This window comes from Bufo bufo, chromosome 8, assembly GCF_905171765.1.
Source record: "Bufo bufo chromosome 8, aBufBuf1.1, whole genome shotgun sequence".
Classification (NCBI taxonomy): Eukaryota; Metazoa; Chordata; class Amphibia; order Anura; family Bufonidae; genus Bufo; species Bufo bufo.
Genome location: NC_053396.1, coordinates 7,479,720 through 7,500,883, shown reverse-complemented (window position 1 = coordinate 7,500,883; position 21,164 = coordinate 7,479,720). Strand labels below are relative to the sequence as shown.

General features: G+C 44.0%; 1 protein-coding gene across 2 annotated transcripts in view; it reads right to left on the bottom strand.

Moving 5' to 3' along the window:
- Positions 1 to 8,871: 8,871 nt before the first annotated feature.
- The window catches only part of LOC120977362 (histo-blood group ABO system transferase-like), a 50,257-nt gene continuing 37,964 nt past the window's right edge, over positions 8,872 to 21,164 (bottom strand). For both annotated transcript variants that reach the window (XM_040405287.1, XM_040405288.1), the window contains one exon: positions 8,872 to 9,994. In XM_040405287.1, the coding sequence (XP_040261221.1) occupies positions 9,304 to 9,994 (691 nt within the window). In that variant the 3' untranslated portion in view covers positions 8,872 to 9,303. The remainder of the gene's footprint in view (positions 9,995 to 21,164) is intronic.

The window sequence follows — 21,164 nt, the reverse complement described above, 5'->3', positions numbered from 1 at the left end:
CCCAGAAATATGACCATACATGAGAATATAATCAGAATAACAAGTAATAAGGACCGAGAACAGAATAAAAAAATTAAATAAAGTTAGAAGTCCAAAACAGAAAATCGCCACAATTGGCGAGAAGGGGTGACAGTTCCATTTTGAAGCCACGGCTTAGGTTACTTTCAGATACGACTAAGAAAAATCTAAGCTAGGAGTAGCACCTTTTAAGAAACGTATGGAAAATACTGCAACCAGCAAACAAACTTCCTCCATCTCCGCCACCTGTGGAAAAAAAAAGGTAAAAGAGGGGAACTCGACACCCTTATTGGGTGATAAGAAACATGTTAAACAAAAGGGAAATATTAGACATTCTGTTGGCAAAGCATGATGCTTGCTTAAATGATATACAGTAACAGCGTGGTGTTGCTGTCCCCCACTGTCAATCCAGATGTTCTGCATAAGCTCGCAAACAGTCACAACTTGTGATGAGTAGAAGGGAAGATCACCTCTGGTTTTGTCAGGGAATGTTGGAGAACAGAGGTTTTCCCAGTTCAAACTCTGAAATAGGAATTTGCCACTCCTGTAGCAGAGACTTGCCTTCTTCAAGGTGCGAACCACATGAGTGTGACCATCTTTGAAAATAAGTAGTTTTAGCGGGTATCCCCATTTGTAGACTACGTTGTTCTGCCGTAGTGACATCGTGTTAGGCAATAGAGATCGGCGCAGCTGCAAGGTGACCGCAGAGAGGTCTGTATAGAGGCGAACAGAATGGAAGGGTGTAGGGAGTGTGCCCACTTTTCTGGCTGCTACCATCACCGCCTCCTTAGTAGAAAAATAATGAATGAGAGCCAGGGCGTCCCTTGGTATTTCTGGGCCCATGTGTTTCGGTTTCGGGACCCTATGGGCCCTGTCTATGATTAACTCTTGAGGGGAGAGGTGTGGGATGAGCTAAAAAATTCTTTGTATGTAAGCAGCAAGTTCAGAGATGGAGACCTCCTCTGGGATCCCGCGGAACTTGATATTATTTCTGCGCGAGCGATCTTCGAGATACACTATTTTCACTTTTAATGCCTCCACTTCATCTGCCATGTCATTATGGGCATCGATGACTGAGTTTTGGGATGTGGCAAAATCAGCCATTTTTTATTCCAAATGTGACACTCTATATTTCACTGCCTGCACCTTGGTGGACAGAGGAACAATAAGGGCAGCTAGATCATGATGCACGGAGTATTTCATGGCAAGCAGCATTTGTTAAAGGGTATCTTCTGATACAGGTTTTTCAGAGGCGGGAAAGTCCATAAAGGAGTCCACACCCGGAGCTACATAGTTAGAAGCTATAAAAATAGAACCAACCTGGGTTTCAGGGGTATGATCCATTCGCTGTTTCCTTTTCTGTGGGCTGCCTGAAGGAGAGATGCCATCGTCGCCATCTTGGAAGGGCTTGCACCTTGATCTCGCCGCCTTGATGTCCTCTGGAGTCGGAGGTAAAGAATGGGAATTATGGCAAGAAGTGGAGGATTCTGGAGGAGGTAATGGGGAGCCGGATGTGGGGTTTGTGCCGTTGTCGGCGCACGTACTGGAGAGGAGGATGTGGCAGAGTTGGGGCTGCCGGTGCCATCTTGAATCCTCCCCTTCTCAAAGTATTTCTCCAGATTTTCACTGTTTAGCCAAGAAAATTGACTCTTATTTTCCCATGTTGTTGGGCATCTGAGCGGGTGTCCACTGGTCAGTTATTGGTGGTCAGGATGGAGAATTTTCTGGGATATAGTCACTGAGGTGCAGGAGCAGTGCACTCACCCAGCCATCGCTCTCGGTGGCCAAAACACCCCCCCTCGAGGCTGGATGTTATACACCTTTTGGTAATGGCAAACTGAATGGCTAGAGGCCGGATGTTATACACTGTGGTAATGGCAGACTGCATGGCTAGAGGCCAGATGTTATACACTGTGGTAATGGCACTGAATGAAACACCTTAAGTTAATAATGTAGACATTCTAACGCTTGTGTGATATTTTTTGTCTTTTAGGACACATTATAGCGGCTGCTTTTATCATTGCTCCTGTCTTTGGTCTCTGGCTCCTCTTCATTTGCTGCTTGAATGTTTTCCAGGCAATGGGATCACTGGGTTTCTGCGTTTTGTGGTCGGATGCGACACAAACGCTTTACTGGAATCACAGCAGGACTGCATGTAGTGACAAGAACACAGTATGAATATGACCCAAGGAGCAGACCTACTGAGGGAGATTTATACTGTAGATAGAAGCTTGAATTTACAAAAGAATGGAGAAAATGTGTCACGATGTGGAGTGGGGAAAAGACTCCACATCGTACATTGGGATAATGTGGGAATAGCAACTCGGCCTGGACACAGGAATAAGGGAACAGGTCACCTCCTAATGCTTCCCTAACCTCCTACCTGTATGTGCCGACCTAAATGGTAGGAGGGTTCATATTCCATAACCTGGGCCCTATTGACCCTATCGATCCCTGGAATAAAGGTCAGGAATGGGAGACGACCTGTTTATCCAAGCCACGGATGACCCAGAGTCTCGCACATGCCTAGCTACCAGTAGAAACAGGGAAAACAACAACACTACTATCATGTTCTAGAGCAGGTCCACCTGACCCCTAGAACATAACCACAACAGTAATAATCCCTATTGTAACACATAAACAGAAAAGACAGTAAGAAACCAACAAAGTCGGCAGGTAAGAACCCAGAGACAGGAATCCCACCTAAAAACAGTTCTGGGACACATGGCACTTACCTGCCGCTGCAACGGGATGAAAGCAGCTCACTGACTTGACTTGTGGTGCCCCCTCCAGGGAACCCTGGAGCCCCCTTACCGGAGGAAGGTGGTCAACACAGTTCCCCCTCCGAGGAACACAGGAGCCCCCTCACCAGAGGCACAACACACAAGATAACGACTAGCATACATGCTGAACAACAAACACCAACAAACCATACATGTAACAACAACTAGATGTAACACCACACCCTGAACAAAAACCCACACCAAACCTAGAAACAAGTGGATGGGTAGACACAAGGAGGTGACAATGGGATGACATTGATGTCCAACAAGGTGGCCCTCAAGCTGGACAGATGGTAAGTCCTGGTTGGCAGCATAACTCCATCTCCACCAGAAACTGAAGCAAACTTACCTCACGCTCCAGACACCAGTATAAGGAGAGCCCTGAGGCCAGATCCAGCTCACACCTTAACCCCACACACACCAGAATGAGAAGGAACAACAGACTTACAGGGGAAGTGTCCAAACATGCTTCACACTACACGTTGCCCCTGGCAACAAGCATGCACGGCATGACAAAATGTCCTAAATTGCACCAAATGGATTAAAATATCACAACAGCTTATAATTTCACACTCTTCTCCTTGTACCTCCTCATGTCTAGTGTATATGTCACACCAGTAAATTGTATAAAAATTGTGCTCGCCATGTTCTTCAGATATCCGATGCAATTAGCAGTGGAGTTCTGGTGCTTTTTCCTTAGTGACGTCCCCATTTCTTATATGATCTCTTTTTCCCCCCTTCGGTTCTTCCTTGCGACGTTGCATAAATCACCTGGACATCTCGGGGACCAGAGCAGGAGTTGATGGACACTACCTCTGAAGACGACTCCAGGCCGGATTCTGACTGCAGCTCTGGTTTTCTTGATATAGGCTGAAGCAAGATTTAAATTTATTTTTTAATGCACATACATTGTGCGCAGGGGCGGATTGACCATAGACCTTACAGGGAAATTTATTCTACTGGCCGATGCCCAGCAGGCCGCCTGGGCCCCCCTCACAGCCATCCAGTGGAAGTTTTTGTGGATGTATTTTGTGATGGACTGTGGTGTTTGGCTCTGTTGGGACGGTATAATGTGCCACAATATGGTATTGCTGGCCCTGCCTTCCAGCAATTTGGACCAAACTACAAAACAGGGCCACCTTTAGTATTTTTCCAGGGCCCCTTTAAGTTCCCTGTCCGCCCCTGATTGTGCAGGTTTTTCTGGAGTTTCCTGACTTTGCTTGTGCAGCTTACAATAATGGGGCCACCTCTCTTTAAAAAAGAAAAATAAGTACACCAGTCAGTCCATGAAATGTGTGTGTGCACATTAATATATATATATATGAAGTGTGGGTTGGCCAGACTTTTAAAAGGGAAGCATACTTACCTGCTGCTCACCACTAGGTCCCGGCTGCTTCAGTCCCCGGGCACCTTCTTCAGGTCTTCCCACTCTGAACATCTCCTTTGTCCCCCTTGCGTCTTGTGACCAAATGACATGACGCAAAGGGGTCATTGGCTGCAGCAGAGTCAAAGCAGATGTTTGTAGTGGGGGACCCAAGCGAGGTGGAGGTTAGCCAGGATTCAGCAGCAGGGAGCAGGTCAGTATATTTCCCATTGACAGGACTGTCTGGAGGGAGGGGGAGGGGGGAAGTTGCCAAATCTCCCCTCAATGTGGCCAACCACTTTAAGGCTGCTGCCTAAATGATGAGTCTGCTGAATGTCAGTCAGACAGCCAGGGACCCTGGACAGAAGGCAGCACTTTTCTCCACTTCTGTCGGAGAATACTGCACTTAAAGTGCTTTTCCTGGACGCCTATACTGATAACCTGTCCTTGCGAAGAGCTAGGTCCTCCTCCCTGGAATCCTTGGGCTTGCAGTATAGATTGGAATAATAGTCTCTAAAGATCTTCAGGATTTCCGAGGGATTTGATTCTAGTGTCCCCCCAGGCCCTGTCTTGTCCCCAAATTTAGGAAGTTCTAGTTCCCATTGGGATTCGTGAAAACCCTCCCTTTTCTCCGCCCAAGTCTCAAAGTCTCGCCTTGCCTCAATCCAGGCTTGTTTGTGTATTGGCGATTGGGTTTGTATGAAGTCTCTATACGTCTCTTGAACCTCTTTGCTAGTTTTGATATATTGTGCCTTGGTGGCCTTTTTAAGCCCTGCTACATATGACATCAGTCTTCCCCTTAGCACTGCTTTGCCCGCCTCCCAGAACAGTAAAGGGTTAGCGACATGTTCCTGGTTTAAAGTGCTATATTCTAGCCACCATCCCTGCAGTAGCTGAGCAAAGGACTCGTCTTTCGTTAGGAAGGACAGAAATTTCCAAATAAACTCTGCTCCCTTCGGGGCTCTGTCTGCTAGTGTCAGGACAACTGGCGAGTGATCCGAAATCACCATATTTTCAATAGATACTTCCTGTATCCTACATAGCAACTCCGGCTTTGCGAGCCAGTAGTCGATTCTTGACCATGAGTTTTGCGCGTGGGAATAGTGGGTATATTGCATGTTGTCGGGGTGTGAGATTCTCCATCCTCTAGGAAAGAGGTCAGAACCCCACCCCCGACTGTAGGATTGTCTACCTGCCTGCGGTCTTCCTTTGCCACTGCTCTTGCATTTAAATCTCCTCCTATAATCTGGTCTTCCGTCAGATCCTGTAGAAGTCTGTCTCTCCGAGATGCGAAAAACGATTTTTGAGCTATATTGGGGGCATATACAGTACAGACCAAAAGTTTGGACACACCTTCTCATTCAAAGGGTTTTCTTTATTTTCATGACTATGAAAATTGGAGATTCACACTGAAGGCATCAAAACTATGAATTAACACATGTGGAATTATATACATAACAAACAAGTGTGAAACAACTGAAAATATGTCATATTCTAGGTTCTTCAAAGTAGCCACCTTTTGCTTTGATTACTGCTTTGCACACTCTTGGCATTCTCTTGATGAGCTTCAAGAGGTAGTCCCCTGAAATGGTTTTCACTTCACAGGTGTGCCCTGTCAGGTTTAATAAGTGGGATTTCTTGCCTTATAAATGGGGTTGGGACCATCAGTTGCGTTGAGGAGAAGTCAGGTGGATACACAGCTGATAGTCCTACTGAATAGACTGTTAGAATTTGTATTATGGCAAGAAAAAAGCAGCTAAGTAAAGAAAAACAAGTGGTCATCATTACTTTAAGAAATGAAGGTCAGTCAGTCAGCCGAAAAATTGGGAAAACTTTGAAAGTAAGGGCTATTTGACCATGAAGGACCTGGCCTCCACAGTCCAGATGACCTGGCCTCCACAGTCACCGGACCTGAACCCAATCGAGATGGTTTGGGGTGAGCTGGACCGCAGAGTGAAGGCAAAAGGGCCAACAAGTGCTAAGAATCTCTGGGAACTCCTTCAAGACTGTTGGAAGACCATTTCAGGGGACTACCTCTTGAAGCTCATCGAGAGAATGCCAAGAGTGTGCAAAGCAGTAATCAAAGCAAAAGGTGGCTACCTTGAAGAACCTAGAATATGACATATTTTCAGTTGTTTCACACTTGTTTGTTATGTATATAATTCCACATGTGTTAATTCATAGTTTTGATGCCTTCATAGTCATGAAAATAAAGAAAACTCTTTGAATGAGAAGGTGTGTCCAAACTTTTGGTCTGTACTGTACATTATAGAGACTGAGGTCTCTATCTGTGTCTTTCAGTTTTAGTACCAATACTCTGCCTTCGTCATCTATGGTCTGTCCTTGTATCTTATGCACTAGCTTTTTGTATATTAAGGTGATCACTCCTGCTTTACCTTGAACTGCTGGGGAACCATACACCTTTCCCACCCAAAACTTTGACCTTCTCTGGAAATCCTTCTCTACGAGGTGCGTTTCCTGCAGAAGCGCAATGTCCGCTCCAAGGCGTTTGAGATGGCGCAGCACCATCATATGCTTCTGCCGGGAGCGCAGGCCCTTGATGTTCCATTATAATGTGTAATATGACACCTCACTTTCGCTATGTCATTCCATGGAAGTATAAAAGTGGTTATCAGGAAAAACATAACAGGATAAAAATTCCAACAAAAAGAATAAGTGAACATATTAACTCGCATATGCGTCTTAGCTCTGACCCTGTTACCCCCTCCGGCAGCCCTACCAGGCGGAGATTGCTGCGTCGGGAGCGATTCTCTAAGTCGTCCACTTTATCTTTAAGTTCACCAACCGTTCGTTGTAGAATCGCTATGTTCGTGTTCGCGCCTCCTAATTCTTCTTCCACACAAGATGTTCACTGCTCAAGTTCATCTATGCGGTAGCCTTGTTGTGTAAAAGCGTCTTGCAGTACTGCGAGGGCTGATTGTACCGTTGCTGACAGCGAGGTCTTGAGGTCTGGATTTGCCTCTTCAATTGCCAGGCGTTTGAGGTCACTGGCTGGCACCGAAGATATCCTCTTGCGAGGGAGCCGGCTGCAAGTCTGTGAGCACACTATTTGAAATACTGTTAGTGTGTTGCGACGCCATCTTGGTCACGTGATCAGGCTGTGCAGGCCGCGAATCTTCTCCTTTACCCGATTTCTTTGCAGGTACCTTTCCATGCAGATTAGGTGATCTTGCGTTTAGTCCCACACTGTGTGTGGGGAGAAATAGCCTATATGTTGTGTAGTGGCTATGCTTGGTATAGCAGCACAATTCAGTTGAATGGGATCAAGCTGCACATAGGGCATGTGACCGATGAACGGGACATCACATGACCTGCTGATCGTCAGGGGAGCCAGGAGTCAGACCGCCACCGATCAGATATTGACCTATGCTGAAGATAGGCCATCAATCTATGATTCCGGATAAAAGGTTATTTTATGCATTGTATGTTGCTACTGTAACTTTTATGTCACTGTGCAATGTACTTTATATAAACTTATTCCATATTTTTACTCTTTGTGTTTTGTTTTTTTTTCCTTTTGGCTTTACACTTTTTGCCTGCAGTCACCACTAGGGGGTGCTCCCAGCATGTAGTTTTCAGAGTTCACTATTAATAAATTAATGTGCAGTGATCTCCCCCTAGTGGTGGCTGCAGACTTTGCATGTGTTGTACACACAGTTACTGCTCCAACTCCTATCTACATATATGTGATGACACTAATCAGCACAGAACTTTGGACCCAGATGAAATGGTGATAAAGGATCACTCACGTCTTCCCCTTAACGTATTTGGACACAGATACAATACACAGGAGTCTGCGCTTTATGACATTGCTTCTAGGTAGATATACAGAAAAATTAAGTTGATCAGATCCAGAACCTTCCTCCAATGCCTGCTCAACATCAGGCAATTCCAGATCGTTTCAATTAGGTCCCCCCCCATCCCCACTTCTTATTGACCATGACCCATGGACACCTGTAACACTGGCAGAAGAAATACACAAGACCCACACAACACCCCCGACCCCCCAGCAAAGACGAAGAGACACAACACTAAGCTAAAAGGGAGGGAGAGCGGCAGAGGCCAGGAGCAAACTCTAGGAAGGAGAGGAGGAGCTTATTATCACTGCACTACAGGACAGCCCAGAGGGAGGAGCTTACCATGGCAGTACAGCCCAGAGGGAGGAGCTTATCATGGCAGTACAGCCCAGAGGGAGACGCTTATCACGGCAGGACAGCCCAGAGGGAGGAGCTAATTATCAAGGCATGATAGCCCAGAGGGAGGAGTTTCTTACCACTGCACTATGGGACAGCCCAGAGGGAGGAGTTTCACTGCACTATGGGACAGCCCAGAGGGAGGAGTTTCACTGCACTATGGGACAGCTCAGAGGGAGGAGTTTCACTGCACTATGGGACAGCCCAGAGGGAGGAGTTTCACTGCACTATGGGAAAGCCCAGAGTGAGGAGCTTATCACTGCACTACAGAGCAGTCAAGAGGTAGGAGCTTATTGCTGCAGTACAGGACAGCCCAGAGGGAAGAGCTTATCACTGCACTACAATCCATTACACCACAGTGCGATCGCTGTTGATTGCAGTTGGTAATAGCGGTACATGGCTGGGATCTGAATTTTCTTGACTCCTGCTCCTAGTCACAGCTCCTGTAAGCCGGCGGTCACATCTATGTACTTGAAGAAGCAGGAAGGGATAAAAATCATTTCCCATTTTCAATTTTTTTTTTATTCAAAAACAATAATTGCGTATTGTCTACATTTGCCACCAAGATCATAGACACTTAAATAACAGCGAGGAATGTCGAGGGGCGCTGCTGAATAACGGCGTTAAATTTAAAAGGTAGACTGACCATCTTTAACCAGTTAAATGTTACTGTGTATCAGGGTATCAACTCACAAAGTATGCTACATCTCATCGCCATTGTAATACACTTCACCAGAATGGCAGCAGGATCTGTACAGGCACAATCAGCTTCATGTATCATCCATGAGGAGTAACACAGAAGCCTCTCGAGATACGAGAACTCAAGACCAAAGAGGTCTAAGCTAATATGGGGGAGGATGAGGACTAAGGAAGTATTAGAGAAATTACATAAAACCCCTCAATCTCCAATCCGCTATATGGAGCATCACGGGTTGTCACGTACTTTCTCATATTCCTTAGGGAGATCGACAAATCTCTTCTTCTCCACCACGGCAGAGTCTCCAAAGTAGTAGTTCCAGGAATACTCTGGAGACAGGAGCTTGGTGGGTTTGTAATACAGGAAATATCTGTTGAGATAACTCTCATCATGCCAAAGAGCTTCTATGTTTATGTCTTTATCGGCCAGCATGGCGTGGTGGCAATGATTGGTCAACTTGTAGATCTCTTCCACCGTGCCTCCAAAATGGGACCCTGTGTAATAGAAATCGCCCTCGTCTTCAGGGATGTAACCTGCAGACTGAGGTCGCCTTTCATTGGGGAACTCCTTGCGAGACGATGTGAAAAAACCCGGATGGATGACGCCATAAACATCACTGAGGATCTCAACCCCAACCTGGTCTTTGAACTCCATGTCCACATCTAGACACACCAGATAGTCCACCTCATTGACGAACCGATCATGGATGTAGTCTCGAATAATCTGCATCCTCCTCATGGTGATGTCCTGCCATCTTTTGTAGGCGGGGACCTCCAGGACAACCAGATTTCTCTTTTCACCCAGTGTAATGTTGGGGATGGCAGCGGGCTGGTCGGTCATTACATAATAAGCGACCCGATGTCCAGTCATGAAAAACTTCTCAGCTGTGTCCAGAAAATGTTTGATAAACTTAGTGTATCTAAAAAAGAGAACAGAAAAAATGGTCAGAAAACATGTGGTTTATAAAGAAAACCAATCAGTATTATAGCAGTTATATTCTTGTACATAGGAGTAGTATTATAGTAGTTATATTCTTGTACATAGGAGCAGTATTATAGTAGTTATATTCTTGTACATAGGAGCAGTATTATAGTAGTTATATTCTTGTACACAGGAGCAGTATTATAGTAGTTATATTCTTGTACATAGGAGCAGTATTATAGTAGTTATATTCTTGTACATAGGAGCAGTATTATTGTAGTTATATTCTTGTACATAGGAGCAGTATTATAGTAGTTATATTCTTGTACATAGGAGGCAGTATTATTGTAGTTATATTCTTGTATATAGGAGCAGTATTATAGTAGTTATATTCTTGTACATAGGAGGCAGTATTATAGTAGTTATATTCTTGTATATAGGAGCAGTATTATAGTAATTATATTCTTGTACATGGGAGGCAGTATTATAGTGGTTATATCCTTGTACATAGGAGGCAGTATTATTGTAGTCATATACTTGTACATTGGAGCAGTATTATAGTAGTTATAATCATGTACATAGGAGCAGTATTATAGTAGTTATATTCTTGTACATAGGAGCAGTATTATAGTAGTTATATTCTTGTACATAGGAGGCAGTATTATAGTAGTTATATTCTTGTACATAGGAGCAGTATTATAGTAGTTATATTCTTGTACATAGGAGGCAGTATTATAGTAGATATATTCTTGTATATAAGAGCAGTATTATTGTAGTTATATTCTTGTACATAGGAGCAGTATTATAGTAGTTATATTCTTGTACATAGGAGGCAGTATTATTGTAGTTATATTCTTGTATATAGGAGCAGTATTATAGTAGTTATATTCTTGTACATAGGAGGCAGTATTATAGTAGTTATATTCTTGTACATAGGAGAAGTATTATAGTAGGTATATTCTTGTACATAGGAGGCAGTATTATAGTAGTTATATTCTTGTACATAGGAGGCAGTATTATAGTAGTTATATTCTTGTACATAGGAGCAGTATTATAGTAGTTATATTCTTGTACATAGGAGCAGTATTATAGTAGTTATATTCTTGTACATAGGAGCAGTATTATAGTAGTTATATTCTTGTACATAGAGGCAGTATTATAGTAGTTATATTCTTGTACATAGGAGGCAGTATTGTAGTAGTTATATTCTTGTACATAGGAGCAGTAATATAGTAGTTATATTCTTGTACATAGGAACAGTATTATAGTAGTTATATTCTTATACATAGGAGGCAATATTATAGTAGTTATATTCTTGTATATAGGAGCAGTATTATAGTACTTATATTCTTGTACATAGGAGCAGTATTATAGTAGTTATATTCTTGTACATAGGGTCATTATAGTAGTTATATTCTTGTACATAGGAGCAGTATTATAGTAGTTATATTCTTGTACATAGGAGGCAGTATTATAGTAGTTGTATTCTTGTACATAGGAGCAGTAATATAGTAGTTATATTCTTGTACATAGGAGGCAGTATTATAGTAGTTATATTCTTGTACATAGGAGCAGTATTATAGTAGTTATATTCTTGTACATAGGAGGCAGTATTATAGTAGTTATATTCTTGTACATAGGAGGCAGTATTATAGTAGTTATATTCTTGTACATAGGAGCAGTAATATAGTAGTTATATTCCTGTACATAGGAGCAGTATTATAGTAGTTATATTCTTATACATAGCAGGCAATATTATAGTAGTTATATTCTTGTATATAGGAGCAGTATTATAGTACTTATATTCTTGTACATAGGAGCAGTATTATAGTAGTTATATTCTTGTACATAGGGTCAGTATTATAGTAGTTATATTCTTGTACATAGGAGCAGTATTATAGTAGTTATATTCTTGTACATAGGAGGCAGTATTATAGTAGTTGTATTCTTGTACATAAGGGGCAGTATTATAGTAGTTATATTCTTGTACATAGGAGCAGTATTATAGTAGTTATATTCTTGTACATAGGAGCAGTATTATAGCAGTTACATTCTTGTACATAGGAGGCAGTATTATAGTAGTTATATTCTTGTACATAGGAGCAGTAATATAGTAGTTATATTCTTGTACATAGGAGGCAGTATTATAGTAGTTATATTCTTGTACATAGGAGGCAGTATTATAGTAGTTATATTCTTGTACATAGGAGGCAGTATTATAGTAGATATATTCTTGTATATAGGAGCAGTATTATAGTAATTTTATTTCAAGACACGGAGGCTTCATATTGCTTAACCCTTTCTTTACCTTTCTTTACTACACACAATAGCAGCAAAGAATTAAACAACAAAATCCACCAATGGGCACACAGCCCTCCCCCTTAGTCACAGTATAAAGGGAACACCCCATAAGTCCTTCCTCCTCTTTCTTTGCTGCTGCACAAGTTAAGTATCCCACCCTCCTGCTTTCAGGGGTGGTGGTATTGTTGTCCTATATCAATTTACTGTTTTTATAGCATTTTAGGGTGATTTATTGTTCCCCTGATAATTGATTGCCTGTTTTAGCTGGTCTGACGTTTTTTCCCATAGGATTTGTTTGCCGTTTCCCCCTTACAGTTCTCCTCTCCTGTCCCCCCCCCCCCCCTCTTTCCTGGGCTTAGGATCGGGGGGTTTATTGTGTTATTTCTGGTTTGCTCTACCTGTATTCGGTGCCGACGCGATTACATTCTCCTCCACTGCACCGTCGCGTCCGAGATCTCGCGTCGTCTCGCGGGATCTCGGCCGCCATCTTACCTTCCCCTGCCGCTCGTTCCCGCCACTCCTGCTGTTACGTCCAAAGTCTCGCGTTACTTTCCGAGATATCGGACGTTTTCTGTTCAGAGCCGCACCGTTTCTGTTCATTCGGCGTGCGGTCTCCCTCTTCATCATCACGCTTCATCACTCCGGAACGGCGGCTCCTTTTGCTGCAGAGTGACTAACTCTGCTAGCAATCTTCTGGTCAGCTTTGGTTTAGGTTTAGTGTTAGTTAGCCTCAGGTTGTCTTCCCTATTTCCCACCTTAGGCAATATCGCTTTTACTGTGCATATTCATGTCTGCTCAAAAGGCTCCACCCGCGGCCCTTGGGACCCCCTCTCATGGGGACTTGCCTTGTCCCCCACAGAATATGGGGATTATCCCATCTCCAGGGGGGGCTAATGCAGTATCATCTGACCCTCAGGCCCTGACCCTGCAGAAATCTATCTCTGAGGCCATTATCTCTGCCATGGGCTCTATGTCCTCAGTGTTAACACACTCTATATCCCAGGTCCTAATCGCCAATACTTCATCTGTGGTGGCCCCTAACCCCATTCCTATACCAGCCCCTATTGCCTCCAGAAATGATATGACTGATGGCCTTGGTCCATCCAATGACAGCGCGCCTCGGCCGCGCAAAAGAGCCTGTCCGCGCCAGGCAGAAAAAGCACGGCATTGGAAATCTGCTCGGTCCCACCCCGAGCTAGAGTCTGATTCTGACGGAGAATCTGAGGAGGAGGCTTTGATTGAATCCTATAATGATTCAGAGGAGTTTGACGATGATACGTCACCTGCTCAGGGGACATCTGTCTCCTTTTCGTCGTTGCCTCGGCGACCGATAGAGGTCGACCCGGCGGACCCGGGCCAATCCGTTTCCCTTATGGACCCAGCAGGGGAGGCTCTCTTTGACCCGGACTCCTTGCACCACCCCAGGTCCGCGGAATGGCTTCCGGCTCCCCACATTGCTAATTACTTGGAGTCCATGGTCCGTAAGCCCCTTAGCAAGGAGGCACGGAACAAACTCCGGGCAGAATGCCCTCGCCCGGCGATACCTAATAAGGTATGCGATACACCGGTCGTGGACCCAAAAATGGTCCAATTCTTATCCAAAACGGGATTTAGCCCCAAGAGAGGCCTAGACTCGGCCCTTAAAGCTTGCCAAGACAAGCTACTTGATATTATGGGGCCCCTAACAAAGATTTTTGATTTGGCTGAATCCGCCAAGGCTGAAGGCCAAATGGTCGACCCGGACGAACTCCGTGGTTGGGCCCAAAGAGCCATTTGCATGGCAGGTAATGCAAACACCTCCCTCAGTATTGAACGGCGCAAAGCCATTTTATTAAAAATTGAGCCAAAATTGACCAATATGGCTTTGTCAGAGTCCGGCAAGGATGCCCAAGGTTTCCTCTTTGGGGATCCCTTCATTAAGGAACTAGGAAAATTTGTAGGGACCTTTACCGCATTGGATAAAGCCCAAACGTCGATGCGTAGGGTATTTAGTGGTAGGGTTTCCACCAGGGCCGGCAGTACCAGGGGCCGTCTGTCCGGCCGTTCCTCTTTCCAGACCCGAGGTTCGGGTCGAGGCTCCTTCTCGTCATACCGCCCACCTATCCATGAACAGAGACATCAACCATCGTTCTTCCCTTCCCGTGGTGCTTCCGGACGGGGAAGACCTTACAGAGGAAACCCAAACCTCAGACGCCCATTTGGTAAGTCTACCTCCACTTCTCCCTTTTTTGGAAAGCTGTGTAGGGGGCAGACTCCAACATTTTATTCATGCTTGGGCACTCATTACCAACGACCCCTAGGTGTTGTCCACGGTTCGGGGTTTCCACATAGAGCTAGTCGCCCCTCCTGTGCTTCCATCCCCGCTTCCTTCCACGTTCCGTTCACAGGAATCCCAGAGCCTCATAGATGTGGAACTAAGAGCCTTGTATCTCAAGGGAGCTGTAGAACCGGCCCCTCTCGATCACGAAGGGGTAATCAGCAGTATTTTCCTGGTGGAGAAAAAGGGAGGCCAGTTCCGTCCCGTTATCAATCTCAAGGCACTGAATGTGTTTGTCAAGTACAGACATTTCAAGATGGAGGGCATCCATCTTCTAAGAGACATGCTACTGCCCGGGGACTGGATGGCCAAGTTAGATCTCAAGGATGCTTACTTGACGGTTCCGATTTCTCCTCCTTCCAGGGATCTTCTGCGTTTCCATTGGCAGGGGACGGTTTGGCGCTTCTCGTGCCTCCCCTTCGGTCTCTCGTCCGCCCCCTGGTGTTTCACCAAACTGATGCGTCCAGTAGTGGCATGGCTCCGCTATCGGGGGGTGAGACTAATAATCTATCTGGACGATATTCTGATTATGGCGGAGGACCGTCCCTCTCTGCTATCCCACCTGCAGATGTCAATTCATCTTCTTTCAGCTCTGGGTTTCATTATCAACCGAGAGAAGTCTTGTCTAATTCCTTCTCAGTCCATGGAGTTTCTCGGATTCCAGCTGGACTCTCTGTCCTTGACTCTCAGTCTTCCCATTGCGAAGGTGCGGTCGATCCGCAAAGAGTTACGTCGCACTCTATCCCTTCCGCAGATTTCCCTACGTCATTTGGCCAGAGTGATAGGTCTATTGTCATCTTCCATTCAAGCTATCTTTCCGGCTCCCCTTCATTATCGGGCCCTGCAGCGCCTCAAAATCGCACACCTGCATGCCGGTGCTTCTTATGCGGACCTGATCTCTCTGGATCAGGAAACGAGAGACGAGTTGGAATGGTGGATTGCCAACCTCTCTGCCTGGAATGGCAGGGCCCTGTTCGGCCCACGCCCGGATATAGTAATAGAGTCGGACGCCAGCCTTCACGGTTGGGGTGCCCATTGCGAGGGTGTTTCCACGGGAGGTCCTTGGTCCACAGTAGAGTCCCACTTACACATCAATGCTCTGGAGCTTCTGGCAGGCTCCTTTGCCATCCGCAGCTTCACCAGTGGGAGGGCCAAGGCCTGTATTCGCCTTCGCATGGACAATATCTCAGCAGTCCGGTACATCAATTCCATGGGAGGTACCCGGTCGAGGATGTTGACACACTTGGCCAAGGATTTCTGGGATTATTGCCTGTCCAATGGAGTTTCTGTAGTGGCGGAGAGACATGGAGATATTTTCTACCATCGAATCTCTCTGGGGCATGTTTTCGATCGACCTTTTTGCGTCGCGCTGGAACGCCCAACTGCCCAGATACTTCAGTTGGAGACCGGACCCGTCCGCGGAGGCAGTGGATGCTTTTCTCCAGCATTGGTCGGAGGACGTGATGTATGCATTCCCACCGTTCTCGATGATCCCTCTGACTTTGGCCAAGATACGTCTTCAATTTTCGGAGCTGGTGCTGATTCTTCCTTTCTGGAGCGCACAGTCGTGGTTTCCACAGCTTTTGGAACTTCTGGTGGAGATTCCCAGGTTACTTCCTCTCCGGACATCGCTGCTGCTGGATCCGCTGAACCATCCTCATCCGCTGGTACTGGAGCGGTCCCTACGTCTTCTGGCCTGCAGAGTGTCGGGTTGCCCTGGCAGACCGAGGGACTTTCGGAGACAGCTATTTTCCTATTGGAGAGCGCATGGGCCCCAGGGACCAGAAGAGCCTATAGGACGGCTTGGCGATCCTAGGCTAGTTGGTGCAGCCTTCCGAACCTGGATCCCACTACGGCCGCTGTAGGCAATGTGGTTCAATTTCTTAGTTCTCTTTATGAAGAAGGTAAAGCATATCGGACTATAAATGTGTTCCGATTGGCCATTTCCTCCGGTCATAGGGGCTTTGATGGTTGTTCGGCGGGACGTCACCCTTTGGTGTGCCGGTTACTTAAAGGTTCCTGCTTTGCGCGTCCTCCCAGGCCTCGGTTTTCTAGCACTTGGGACGTGTCATCCGTTTTATCTTTCCTGTCAGGTTGGCATTCCAATGAAGATTTGTCCCTTCGCCAATTATCGGCTAAATTGGTTACTCTCTTTTGCCTGGTCTCTTGTAAAAGGGTTTCGGACGTCCGGGCATTAGATCATGACGCCCGGTCCTTTACTCCGGAAGGTGTAACATTCAATATTTCCCGGCGTACAAAAACTAATATCACTTCAATGTCTTATCCCACGTTTCCTTCTTCAGTGGCGCTCTGTCCAGTCACTTGTCTGAAGGAGTACGAGTCCAGAACTCGGTCCTTGAGGTCTTCCTCTGCTTCCCAGTTGTTTATTTCTTTCCGTAGGCCTTTTGCTCCAGTTGCCGCGGTAACTCTGTCGCGTTGGGTGAAGTGGATTTTGTCTCTCTCTGGTATAGATACTTCCATTTTTACGGCACATTCTGTTCGCGGCGCTTCCGCAACTTCCTTAACTCTGTCCGGTGCGCGCCTGGAGGACGTCATGAAGCTGGCAGACTGGTCACGTGTCTCCACGTTTAGGGAATTTTATTTTAGGCCGGATCCACATGTTTTCGCTTCTATGGTGAATCGACTTTAAACTAGCAATATGAAGCCTCCGTGTCTTGAAATAAAATTGAATGATTTTCCTAAAATATGACGTAAAGTCATGATTTTATGAAAGACACGGAGGCGAGTATTGCCCCTCCCATGTATTATCCCTCCCTGGGGTTATGTGGTATGTATTTATTTTTATGTAAATGTTTTCTGTCATTATTGTTATTTATGACTTTTGTGGATATTGTTGAATTATTAACATTTTTCTTACCTTGTCTGACGCTATGTCACATCAATAGGATTAACGCTTTGGCGTTGCTGGAGATTATCTGTTGCTTTCTCTCTTTTAAGGTTGATCTCATCAAATTCGTTGAAGAATGAAGAGGACCCTCTGCAATTTCTGTTTGCCGTCTTCTCTTCAAGTCGGTGGTTCAAGACATGTTGGTCTTCCGGTTAGAGTTCGCCTGGTTCCGGTTGTTCCAGTTTGGTTCGTTGGTGGAGTTATCAAGACAAAGAAAGAGGAAGAAGGACTTATGGGGTGTTCCCTTTATACTGTGACTAAGGGGGAGGGCTGTGTGCCCATTGGTGGATTTTGTTGTTTAATTCTTTGCTGCTATTGTGTGTAGTAAAGAAAGGTAAAGAAAGGGTTAAGCAATACTCGCCTCCGTGTCTTTCATAAAATCATGACTTTACGTCATATTTTAGGAAAATCATTCAATTATATTCTTGTACATGGGAGGCAGTATTATAGTGGTTATATCCTTGTACATAGGAGGCAGTATTATTGTAGTCATATACTGTACTTGTACATTGGAGCAGGCAGTGCTTCTTGTGAAAAGCAAACCCAGAACTGGTGTGTGTTTTTTATAGGGCAGGGCAGCTGTAACCAACACCTCTAATCTCATCTCATTGATTGGACTCCAGTTGGCTGAGACCTCACTCCAATTAGCTCTTGGAGATGTCATTAGTCTAGGGGTTCACATACTTTTTCCACCTGCACTGTGAATCTTTACATGGTGTGTTCAATAAAAACATGGTAACATTTAATTCTTTGTGTGTTATTAGTTTAAGCAGACTGTGATTGTCTATTGTTGTGACTTAGATGAAGATCAGATCACATTTTATGACCAATTTGTGCAGAAATCCATATCATTCCAAAGGGTTCACATACTTTTTCTTGCAACTGTATTCTTGTACATAGGAGGCAGTATTATAGTAGTTATATTCTTGTACATAGGAGCAGTATTATAGTAGTTATATTCTTGTACATAGGAGCAGTATTATAGTAGTTATATTCTTGTACATAGGAGAAGTATTATAGTAGGTATATTCTTGTACATAGGAGGCAGTATTATAGTAGTTATATTCTTGTACATAGGAGGCAGTATTATAGTAGTTATATTCTTGTACATAGGAGCAGTATTATAGTAGTTATATTCTTGTACATAGGAGCAGTATTATAGTAGTTATATTTTTGTACATAGGGGCAGTATTATAGTAGTTATATTCTTGTACATAGGAGCAGTATTATAGTAGTTATATTCTTGTACATAGGAGGCAGTATTATAGTAGTTGTATTCTTGTACATAGGAGCAGTAATATAGTAGTTATATTCTTGTACATAGGAGGCAGTATTATAGTAGTTATATTCTTGTACATAGGAGGCAGTATTATAGTTGTTATATTCTTGTACATATGAGCATTATTATAGTAGTTATATTCTTGTACATAGGAGCAGTATTATAGTAGTTATATTCTTGTACATAGGAGCAGTACTATAGTAGCTATATTCTTGTACATAGGAGGCAGTATTATAGTAGTTATATTCTTGTACATAGGAGGCAGTATTATAGTAGTTATATTCTTGTACATAGGAGCAGTATTATAGTAGTTATATTCTAGTACATAGGAGCAGTATTATAGTAGTTATATTCTTGTACATAGGAGGCAGTATTATAGTAGTTATATTCTTGTACATAGGAGCAATATTATAGTAGTTATATTCTTGTATATACACTGCGTGCAGAATTATTAGGCAAATGAGTATTTTGACCACATCATCCTCTTTATGCATGTTGTCTTACTCCAAGCTGTATAGGCTCGAAAGCCTACTACCAATTAAGCATATTAGGTGATGTGCATCTCTGTAATGAGAAGGGGTGTGGTCTAATGACATCAACACCCTATATCAGGTGTGCATAATTATTAGGCAACTTCCTTTCCTTTGGCAAAATGGGTCAAAAGAAGGACTTGACAGGCTCAGAAAAGTCAAAAATAGTGAGATATCTTGCAGAGGGATGCAGCACTCTTAAAATTGCAAAGCTTCTGAAGCGTGATCATCGAACAATCAAGCGTTTCATTCAAAATAGTCAACAGGGTCGCAAGAAGCGTGTGGAAAAACCAAGGCGCAAAATAACTGCCCATGAACTGAGAAAAGTCAAGCGTGCAGCTGCCAAGATGCCACTTGCCACCAGTTTGGCCATATTTCAGAGCTGCAACATCACTGGAGTGCCCAAAAGCACAAGGTGTGCAATACTCAGAGACATGGCCAAGGTAAGAAAGGCTGAAAGACGACCACCACTGAACAAGACACACAAGCTGAAACGTCAAGACTGGGCCAAGAAATATCTCAAGACTGATTTTTCTAAGGTTTTATGGACTGATGAAATGAGAGTGAGTCTTGATGGGCCAGATGGATGGGCCCGTGGCTGGATTGGTAAAGGGCAGAGAGCTCTAGTCCGACTCAGACGCCAGCAAGGTGGAGGTGGAGTACTGGTTTGGGCTGGTATCATCAAAGATGAGCTTGTGGGGCCTTTTCGGGTTGAGGATGGAGTCAAGCTCAACTCCCAGTCCTACTGCCAGTTTCTGGAAGACACCTTCTTCAAGCAGTGGTACAGGAAGAAGTCTGCATCCTTCAAGAAAAACAGGATTTTCATGCAGGACAATGCTCCATCACACGCGTCCAAGTACTCCACAGCGTGGCTGGCAAGAAAGGGTATAAAAGAAGAAAATCTAATGACATGGCCTCCTTGTTCACCTGATCTGAACCCCATTGAGAACCTGTGGTCCATCATCAAATGTGATATTTACAAGGAGGGAAAGCAGTACACCTCTCTGAACAGTGTCTGGGAGGCTGTGGTTGCTGCTGCACGCAATGTTGATGGTGAACAGATCAAAACACTGACAGAATCCATGGATGGCAGGCTTTTGAGTGTCCTTGCAAAGAAAGGTGGCTATATTGGTCACTGATTTGTTTTTGTTTTGTTTTTGAATGTCAGAAATGTATATTTGTGAATGTTGAGATGTTATATTGGTTTCACTGGTAAAAATAAATAATTGAAATGGGTATATATTTGTTTTTTGTTAAGTTGCCTAATAATTATGCACAGTAATAGTCACCTGCACACACAGATATCCCCCTAAAATAGCTAAAACTAAAAACAAACTAAAAACTACTTCCAAAAATATTCAGCTTTGATATTAATAAGTTTTTTGGGTTCATTGAGAACATGGTTGTTGTTCAATAATAAAATTAATCCTCAAAAATACAACTTGCCTAATAATTCTGCACTCCCTGTAGGAGCAGTATTATAGTAGTTATATTCTTGTACATAGGAGGCAGTATTATAGTAGTTATATTCTTGTACATAGGAGGCAGTATTATAGTAGTTATATTCTTGTACATAGGAGGCAGTATTATAGTAGTTATATTCTTGTACATAGGAGCAGTATTATAGTAGTTATATTCTTGTACATAGGAGCAGTATTATAGTAGTTATATTCTTGTACATAGGAGCAGTATTATAGTAGTTATATTCTTGTACATAGGAGCAGTATTATAGTAGTTATATTCTTGTACATAGGAGCAGTATTATAGTAGTTATATTCTAGTACATAGGAGCAGTATTATAGTAGTTATATTCTTGTACATAGGAGGCAGTAT